The 9,922-nt window shown below is 44.3% G+C and overlaps 1 protein-coding gene across 2 annotated transcripts in view; it reads right to left on the bottom strand.

The window, feature by feature from the left end:
* The window catches only part of arrb1 (arrestin, beta 1), a 28,397-nt gene that overhangs the window by 6,449 nt on the left and 12,026 nt on the right, over positions 1-9,922 (bottom strand). Inside the window, exons 5-16 of one of the 2 annotated variants that reach the window (XM_020586491.1) lie at positions 9,436-9,632; positions 5,524-5,583; positions 5,253-5,320; positions 4,833-4,968; positions 4,506-4,590; positions 4,346-4,418; positions 3,905-4,042; positions 3,736-3,819; positions 3,395-3,418; positions 3,153-3,223; positions 2,432-2,480; positions 1,841-2,324 (exon numbers count right to left, since the gene is read on the bottom strand). In XM_020586491.1, coding sequence (XP_020442147.1) covers positions 2,312-2,324; positions 2,432-2,480; positions 3,153-3,223; positions 3,395-3,418; positions 3,736-3,819; positions 3,905-4,042; positions 4,346-4,418; positions 4,506-4,590; positions 4,833-4,968; positions 5,253-5,320; positions 5,524-5,583; positions 9,436-9,632 — 998 coding nt within the window. In that variant the 3' untranslated portion in view covers positions 1,841-2,311. Of the gene's footprint in view, positions 1-1,840; positions 2,325-2,431; positions 2,481-3,152; positions 3,224-3,394; positions 3,419-3,735; positions 3,820-3,904; positions 4,043-4,345; positions 4,419-4,505; positions 4,591-4,832; positions 4,969-5,252; positions 5,321-5,523; positions 5,584-9,435; positions 9,633-9,922 lie in introns of those variants that run through there. The other variant, XM_020586490.1, reaches the window with a different exon arrangement.

Below are 9,922 nucleotides of genomic sequence, written 5' to 3'. Positions count from 1 at the left end.
AATGTTATTATGACGGTAAAAGTAACCATAATATTTGTCTTAATGTGTAATGTTATGTCAAATTGTTTTAGATACACACCACGAAAACAACAGCCACACACATTATTTTCTTCATGTTTTGTCTACTGCTCTGCTCAGCTGCCAAGCTGGCATATCAGGTGACGTCACGGTTCGACAGCCCAGCAAGGATTAATATTGTATAGCAATGCTTGGTTCGGGGTCTTTTGGGTTTCCGGGCTGCTTTGGCAGCCTGGGGGTTGGAAGATCTCTGGACTGGAAGTGTGAATTCTTGCCTGTGACTCTTTGAATAAACCAGCACGGTTATATTTTTTATATACTTAAGTGGTCTGAGTCGTCCCTCGGAGTTCCTGGTTTGAAAGAACCAGATGAGGCTTTATAATGGTTTTCAGCCTTTAAAACCAAGCGCTCCCTTTTCCTCGCTAAGCTGCGTTAACCAATAGCAGCAATGCATTACATCACACGACAAACCGTAGACAGGAAGAGAAGCCTGATTCTGCACTAGGTGTTAGCACCAAATAGCAGCTGAGGCAGAAATAAGTCACTTTGTGGTGATTGGTTAATGCAGTTTGGTGAGGAAAAGGGAGCGCTTAGTTTTATGCAAGGGTCTCACTGCTAATGCAAACAAGACAGAATCATCGTCACGAGAACAAGGTCATACAGGGATCATGTTCACAAAACGATTTATTGTGCAGCCCTGTGACCAACACACAAGCCACTCAGGTCACAACCAGCTGTTGAACAGCAACAGACCGACGTGGAAGCTCCACAGTTTTAAACAATGTTATTTCTGTTTCATTTGTAACTAAAGTAACTTGGTGTTCGATATTGTTAGTAGTTAAAACTCACTGTGTTAATTGATTAACGCGACTGACTACTGATTAATCAATTTGCTGTCTGCACACCTCTCCCGGTCCATGTATACAGAACAGGCCTCAGTCAGGCGCATCAGACGTCCCTTCACACCCTACAGTGTTGGAGCATGATATTAAAAGTCAGCAACGCAGCTCCCGTTAAAAACAAAAAAAGCAACACAGCTGTTGTGTAAATGTGACAAAGAGCGATAATGACGGGGAAGTCGAGCACCTTCTGGATAATTCACTTGCCAAGCCATGCTGTAGTCTGTGGAGCTCTCCTTGCTGGGTGACCCCTGGCTTCTTTGTGGACTTTTATAAGGCTACTGCAGTCACCGTGGCAGATTCATTTCCACTCCCCTGTCTTGAGGACTGCACCAATGATCTTGGCTCAGCTTCTTATGTTGGTAAGCTGGATCTTCTTAAAGGATACTGGAAAGTTCCGCTAACTCCACACACTACAGACATGTCAGTATTTCCTCCGATATACAGCGATAGCCTTTTGACCTGACCAATGCTACATCACCTTCCAGAGACATATGTCTACTGTGCTGCCTGATATTACAAACTGCACTGTTAGTTAGTGCAGCCCAAAGCAGCCATTCTTCTGGACTGACAACTGCCAGCATGCTTTTGACTGAGCCAAAGTTCTCCTCTGCTTATAGGACCGGATTTTCCCGGCCAATCAAGGCGGAGGTGGATTCCAGTGGCGGGAATGCTGGGGCAGTTCTCACCCAGGATGCTGCACATGGAGCAAGCTGTCCTGTCTGCTGCTTCTCTCAGAAGTTCAACAGGCCTCAAATCAAGCCCTCAGGGATAGAGAAATTAACACGGCTCTCTCTGTAACACTGAATTCTACGTGGGATCCACATCAAACCAGTGGAAGCCCCACTGACCACACTGCTCCTGTTTTATTGTCACGCATGTACAATTTGGTAAAAAAAAAAAGTGATAGTTGTGATGCCCTCTCACAAGTGTAAATGTTCAGTGCAGCAGATTAACAAACACGTTTGTTCTTATAGGCAGGCGTGTGGTAGACGCACACAGCGTTCAAAGAAAAAGCTGGAGGATCATATCTCGTAATTAAGGCTTAGTCTCATAGTTACAAAACCTCTTCTGGTAATTATGAGATAATGGTAATTGTTTATAATCAAATTCAGTGACAGTTAAAAGTACATCCAATACTACATAGCAACAGTGAACAGTTTTTCTAACGAGTGGGAAATAATGACACATGAAGTGCAGAGCTGCCGGTAGTTGCTCACAGGACTCATTTTCCAAGGCTCTGCTTACAGGAGAATGAGTTTCCAGTTTACAGCCCATTTCCTGCAGCTCACACAGCAGTGGTCATTAAGACGCATTAAGGCTAATTCTCTGGAGACGAGTCCATCACTGTTAATGCTCCAGCAGGCGGAGGGAAACCCTCTCCTCTTTCAGGCTTACTGACCAACGCTGTAAACCAGAGCACAGCCAATCAAATCACAGAGGAGAGGCAGCAGCTGGATGAGCTGAGGAGGAGGGAGAGACAGGGAAACAGACAGAGCGAGACGGCTGCTTACTTTGTGTCAAACTCGATCAGGTTTGTGTCGATCGGAGCTTCATCTGGAGCTGAAAGACAGAAACAGTGTTGCCATGAAAGATGTGTGACCTTAAAATGATTATTTACATCAACATCAGACACATTTTCACTACAAACCTTTCACATCACTGCTCATTTTATAGAACATAACTGATTTTTGTTTTCCAGAACTTGCAGAGATGCGGTCCATCACCTTCTCTGCCCCTTGTTCCACACAGGACATTGATATTGGACAATTTAGCAAAATCCTGTATTATGTAAAGGTTCATTTGAAACTTTTTGTTCCTACAATACGTAAAGCCCCAGTGCATGGAGCTGCTGTATCTCATGGCAGGAAAATCTACAGTACCTGAAAGATCAATATAAACCAGTATATTAATCTCTGGCATATTACTATTCTTATTAAATATTTATTATGTAGTCAAGAGCAGGAGCAGATGATGCATTTACAACTGGGGAGAGACAAACTGCTGTGTACGTGGTGTGCATAGCATTATTTTAGAAAACATGTTTCCATTCAGTCTGTTAACTATCCACTCAATTAGAAAGCTGCGTTCCTTTGATGTGCACAGTAATGCCACTGAAATCTGACAACATGAACAGTTTTACTTGTAAACCTTAGCTGCACTGTCTTTGACTTGAGTTTTATTTTTGATGTTTGAGATTCCAGGAGGAATGAACATGCTGGAAAGAGGACTCACCGTCTTTGTATGTGGATTCGTCTAACGGCTTCGGGTGCATTAATGTGAAGGGCAGCTCCACAGAAACGTCACTGAAAAAGATGAATGACGTTGTAAAAACCTTAATAATCCACAGCAGGTTTATTAAAGACATTATTTGTGTGATTGGGCTCCTGCCACCATGAGATGTTCAGGTGACCTTTGTAAATCTCACTGTGTGGTTTGTATCAGTGTGTTCTCGGGTGACAAGATAGAAAGGTTACCTCGTTGCCAGATCTCCCAGGAGCCTGAAATCAATAAACATTTAACATCTTCAGCATCACAGCAGCAGCACCGTGTTTCTACTCATTTCTACTGATATGCTGTTAAAGCCAGCTCCGTGTGATCTCATCAGTTTTCTGTTCATCCCATTAATGCCGTCTAGTTTTAGTGAGCCTGTTTAAAATCAGTGCATCCAAATGTTTCAGACTAAATCACACAAACTCAGCAGCAAAAATGTGAATCATAAGTTAACATAACATGTCGAGTTCCAGAACAAGAGCAACATACAGTGTCAGTAACAACAAAGAAATGTCCTACAAAGTCACAAAGATGCCGTACTGACCCGCCTCGCGACACGACCAGCTTCACTTTGACTTTGTACGACACAATGATACCGAGGATCTCCTTATTGGCTCCTTCTCTTAACCTGTTGAGGACAGAAAACAAGTCTGATGAGAATTTCCCAGTCTCCTACAGGCCTGAAAGGCACCACAGGTGTTTCTGGGACTCACAAGGTGCTGGAAGCCAAGTTGGTGTCCTCATGCTTCAACTTCCCGTCCAGGGCAAGGCCTCGTTTCTCTCGGTTGTTGGCCAGAAAAGGAGTGAGGGTGAAAACCTTGCAGAACGTTGAACTGGGAGCTACAAAGTCACTGAAGAGAGAAAAATATTTTATGAAAGCTTCTGATTACGAGTACGTCATCAGTGTCAGGGCTCTTTATGTTTAACTCAGTTTTATGGAGGTTGATTTGTCAATTAGCAAAAGCAAACAGCTCCAACATGTTCTGTGCAGCGAGAAGCTGGTGGAGCAGCATGACCAAGATCATGTGGTACAGTCAAATCTGCAAAGCAGCCTCTGCATGGACTGTGTGGTGAGCCTGTTTTGTGAACAGTCTTCTACATCACTTTGGTGTTTGTTCTGTCCAGCACTATATGAACAAAGAGAGAACTCTCACTCTGACTCCTCGGTGGCCACTGGACATTTGTACTGAGCCGTGTTGAACAGGCAGATGTCTGCGTACTGTCGCACTGCGGAAACACAAACCAGCGGTTAATGTGACAACTCAGCCGCTGCACAAATCCAGAGAGAGGTGAAGAGACGGTGCTGTGACCTACCTGAGATCTTCATCTTCTTCACGGTCTTGTTGGTGTTGTTGGTGACATGAACATTGACGCTGATGGGCTCCCCGTGGTAGTAGATCTGTGAGACATCAGGCAGATGCACTCAGGTTTCTGGTCATCATTAGCTCAAAATCAGGACTGAGTGACCTTGCTGGACCAAGTGATTATTTGGGGGCATTTCTTACCAATACGTTTGCCAGCTAACTTTCTGTGACAGAACTAATGAGTTTTTTTCTGGAGTACTGGCACATTTATGGGAAAATACTCAAACTCACCCCCCCCAGCAGGTTGAACTGCATGGATACAGCACTTAGGTGTTACCTCTTTGTCCAGAGAGGCCTCCAGGTGCAGAGGTTTGTCGGACATCAGGAACTGCCTGGTGGTCTCTGCTGTCGGCTGAGGACCAGGTTTCTCCGGAGCGTACTGAACCTTCCTGATCACCAGACGCACCGAGTTCCTACAACAGCAACGCAACACTGATGTAGCAACCATTTAATCAAAGAGACGCTCCTACACTGAATGATGAGAATTCTGCATATTGATTTTAAGACCTTGGGGGTGTTTTTAAGTTCAATTTGGATCTTGGTGGTGTATTCACTGTCAGTAACGAGGTGTTCACCCTGCAGCAGCTGCCCTCTCGCTTTCTGAGCAGGAAGCGGCTAATGCATGAGTGATTTCACATTCATTCATAATTCATCTCTTATTCTGTGGATGGCCAGACTGCAGCTGACTCTCTTTTACCTTTTGTGGATCTTTTCTTCAACATTTTCAGCACAGAAAGCTTTCACCTCGAAGTCCACTCCACAGGCCTGAGAACACACGACAGCATAGTAGTGACTGATTTTTGATGCTGATTCTTTAGTTTATGAGCTGAGAGGCATTAATATTAATGGTGTTGAGGTGCCCAGGATCAGGCGTTTAACCCCCGTGGAGCTGAACAGCAACACGACAGAACACGACAATGAAGCAAAAACAATCTCAGAGGAAAAGTCAAAAATAAAAACATCACTACCTTCCCGGTGTCCTCTGGTCCGGGCTGCAGGGTGACAGAGCACGGCAGGTTCAGAGGAATCTGGAAAAACACGGACAAATATGTAAAGGAGTCTGATGCCGAGGTCGGCTTCTAATGTTTCTTTAGCCCCTTTTTGACCCTTTTGTCTGTCTGCTGTGCTGCTCCCAGTGTGGTGGCCACAGAAACTTATCATGCTGCCAGTAACAATTAATTCACTATCAACAAACCTCACATTATTTTCAAGAACTTTCACTTCAGTCTGACCCTCTGTGTTTCTAAAATAAAATAAAATGCAGCCATATGAGAGGGATCAGTCTGACAGTGATGGGTGAGCAGAGAACAAACTCAGTGATTCCTCTGTAGAACTGTATCAGCAGCTCCTGGGGCAGGTCGGACTTCCTGAGCTTCCTGAGGTGGGGGCAGGCACAGTGAGCTGGGTCAGTTTGGAGTGGAGAATGTCCGGGATGATGGTGTTGAACGCTGAGCTGAAGTCCACAAAGAGGGCCAGTGCATAGGTCCCTGGGGAGTTGAGGTGTTGCAGGATGTGATGCAGTGTCATGTTCACTGCATCGTCCACTGACAGGTAGGTCCAGCAGGGGGTCTACAATGTCCTTCATGTGGGCCAACACCAGTCTTTCAAAGCACTTCATAACTACAGATGTCAGGGCGACAGGTCTGTAGTCGTTCAGTCCACTGATGGAGGGTTTCTTGGGGACTGGAATGATGGTGGAGCGTTTGAAGCAGGAGTGGACTTCACACAGCTCCAGTGACCTGTTGAAGATAAATGTGAAGATGGGGGCCAGCTGATCAGGGCACACTTTCAGGCAGGAGGGCGTCACACCATCTGGGCCTGGTGCCTTTCTGATCATTTGTCTTTTAAAGAGGCCACGCACATCCTTTTCACACATTGTTAGAAGTGGGGGGGCTGGAGGGAAGGGTGGTGATTGTTGGGGGAGCAGCTGCTGGATCTGAGGTGGTGAGGGTGAGGGGGGAGTGTTGGTTGTCAAACCTGCAGTAGAATATATTCAGGTCGTCTGCTAGTTAATATAATTTTCATTTGGTAAGCCTGATTTTAGTCAGAGTCAAGTGTATGTTGAGTTGAAAAATGCACATCCTTTTCACAGATCGTTAGAGGTGGGGGGCAGGAGGGAAGGGTGGTTTTTCCATCATTATAGACTTCAGTGCCGTTTGCCTACACAGTGGAAGGAGGCCACCTTAACTTTACTCCCACACAAATCGATAATCTTGTTGATAGTACTGCAGCCTCCCTGCGTAATACACTTGATACCATTGCCCCTCTGAAAAAGAAGGTAGTGAAACAGAGGAGGCTAGCCCCGTGGTACAGCTCGCAGGTCTGCTCCCTAAAACAGGCTTCACGAAAACTGGAAAGGAGGTGGTGCTCCACTAAGTCAGAAGAGCTTTTCATAGCCTGGAAAGATAGTTTAATAACATATAAGAAAGCCCTTCATAGTGCCAGAACCGCATTTTATTCATCACTGATTGAGGAAAATAAGAACAACCCCAGGTTTCTTTTCAGCACTGTAGCCAGGCTGACTAAGAGCCACAGTGCTGTTGAGCTTAACATTCCCTTAGATCTCAGCAGCAATGACTTCATGAGCTTCTTTACAAATAAAATCACAACTATTAATATCTCTCCCATATTAGCTTCTCTCCACTGGCTGCCTGTAAAATTCAGAATAGAATTTAAAATCCTTCTCCTAACATACTAACAGTCTTAATGACAAGGCTCCATTGTATCTTAAAGACCTCGTAGAGCCTTATCATCCTAACAGAGCACTTCGCTCTCAGAGTGGAGGTTTACTTGTGGTTCCTAGAGTCCACAGAAGTAGAATGGGAGGCAGAGCCTTTAGCTATCAAGCTCCTCTCCTATGGAACCAACTCCCAGTCTCAGTTCGGGAGGCGGACACCCTCTCTACCTTTAAGATTAGACTTAAGACGTTCCTTTTTGATAAAGCTTATTGTTAGGGTGGATCAGGTGACCCTGAGCCTTCCCTTAGTTATGCTGCTATAGGCCTAGGCTGCTGGGGGGGTGCATGATGCTCTGAGTTTCTCTCCTCTCCTATCCTCTCCTGTCCTCTCTCTCCCCCTATGCTTCTATATGCCACCATTACACATTACTAACTTTGTGTCTCCTCTCTCCCATAGTGTGTCCTCTCTCTCTCCCTGTACCTTTCTGCAGGTTGCCCTGGCCCTGGAGCTCTACGTCTCTGATGAGCAGTCACCAGCCACATCAACCTGACCAGTGTTTGATTGTTTGTTGTGTCTTGTTGCTTTTCTTCTTTTGTCTCTCCTCTATCCACTCACCCCAAACCGGTTGAGGCAGAAGGCCGCCCACCAAGAGCCGGGGTCTGTCGGAGGTTTCTTCCGTTAAAGGGAGTTGTTCCTCCCCACTGTTGCCAAGAGCTGCTCAAGGGGGATTTGTTGGGTTTTCCCTCTGTAATAATAGTGATAACAGTAAGGTCTAGACCTTACTCTCTAAAGTGTCCTGAGATGACTTTTGTTGTGATATACAAATAAAATTTGATTTGATTTTGGTGATTATCGAGGGAGCGGCCGCTGGGTCTGAGGTTGGGAGGGTGAGGGGGGAGTGTTGGTTGTCAAACCTACAGTAGAACACATTCAGGTCGTCTGCTAGTTGATGGCTCCCCTCAGCAGGGGGGTGGATTCTTGTAGCCAGTGATGTTTTGGAGGGTGCTCCACCTGGAAGAAGTGGCAAGCGCTGGCGTTTCTTCCATGTCCCGTATATGGCAGCTGCGCCTCTGATCAGAATGTCCATACAGCATTCTTCATTCACAAAAATCGGAGAAAGGTAGTTCGGTGTGAGTTGTCCAATATTTAACAGTTCACTGGTAAAGGTGATCCAGGATGGGTTGCAAGAGACCGAGAAAACAAAGAAAAACAACAAACACAAGAGAGCTCGTGTAACCAAGGCTGCCTTTGTCGTTAGTGCCATCTTAACTTAAACCAGGACAGCAACAACAACAACAAAGGTTCTGTGGGCTTTGTGTCTATGAAGACGTGCAGCACCAACAATTACCAGCAATCAGACATATTTTTACTATTCTGACAGATGAAAGTAAAGACTGAGAAGAAGCACAGGTAGGTGGGTCCTGAGCCACAATCCAACAGGAGGTACACCTCCCAGACCACAATCCGCACCCCAACCACGACCAAAAGTATTTTTAATGTCTGATCTAAAAAAAATCTAAATCATTATACCTTACCACTAATTTGTCAATCACGTATTGCCGACACAAGAAGTCAGAGAAAAATGCCCCTCATCTGAAATTTACAAGGTCTGCGATCAATAACAGAGACAACTGGCTTTCTGATCACACAGTTTCATATTTGTTCAATAATTTAGGTAAAACAATTCCTCATCCCCTAAATTCATCTGAACATGAATGCACTTTATTAAGAATATAAATCTTCATTATGTTTTTTTTTTTTTTTTAATGCAAGTTCCTCTGAAATCAGTGACTCTCTCTCATGTTAAACACCTCTGGATAATTTGATCATTTATTTTTAACAGTGGCCAAATCTCAAAATTTTAGACTTTAATAAACGAGTTTCTCTATTCCTTCTAAGTAATTTTACTTACAATTAACAGAGCTGTATCTATCGTCTGGAAAACCGTTATAAGAAAATAAAACATTCTGGTCACAGATAAGCAGTAGAGATGGAAATCATCAGTATTTTTGGTACGCAATGACCCCTGAGTATTAAAAACAGCAGAGTACTACTTTTGTTTACATTCAGTATCTGGTAACTTTAGTTTTGTTGCCTGATACAAAAAAAAAAGGGTTTGTAGAAAAACATGTTTATGTGTCTCAAAGTAAGGTACTGAAACAGGGATGGTCTCAGTATTGTATCATGATTCAGACTCAGTACCTCAAAGGTGAACGGGTAGGCGTGCTCTCCCAGTTTTTTAATCAGCCGTTCCTGAAGACGAGTCAGATTCTTCTTCTCTTCAGGCATCGGAGGAAACGCCTGGACGTTTGCCACAAACAGGTCCTTCCGAAACGTCAACCCAAGGACGTCCAAGTCCTCACGACCATAACGGAATGCACAGGTCAGAGTGACAAACACTGATGGGAACAAAACCACAAAATCACATCCTGTTGCACCAAAAACATCTGTGGACATCCTGATGAAGCTAGGCTAACAGTTATGACATGTATGTAAGATTTGAGTCTTAGACTCTAGTTACTTTATAAGCTTTAGTTACTTCTCGTACCTGTAGTTTAGTTACTTTTCATAACTTTATTTTCCTTGTCTATACATATTACACCATGACTAACTTCAGTTTGTGTGGAACATTCATCATTAACATGAACAAATTGAAATCTTTCTGATAAATAAGATTTGAACCAACTTA

The sequence above is a fragment of the Monopterus albus genome, unplaced genomic scaffold (assembly GCF_001952655.1).
Source record: "Monopterus albus unplaced genomic scaffold, M_albus_1.0 scaffold410.1, whole genome shotgun sequence".
Classification (NCBI taxonomy): domain Eukaryota; kingdom Metazoa; phylum Chordata; class Actinopteri; order Synbranchiformes; family Synbranchidae; genus Monopterus; species Monopterus albus.
Note: the sequence above shows the minus strand (reverse complement) of the source record. Positions and strands in the feature narration are given on the sequence as shown.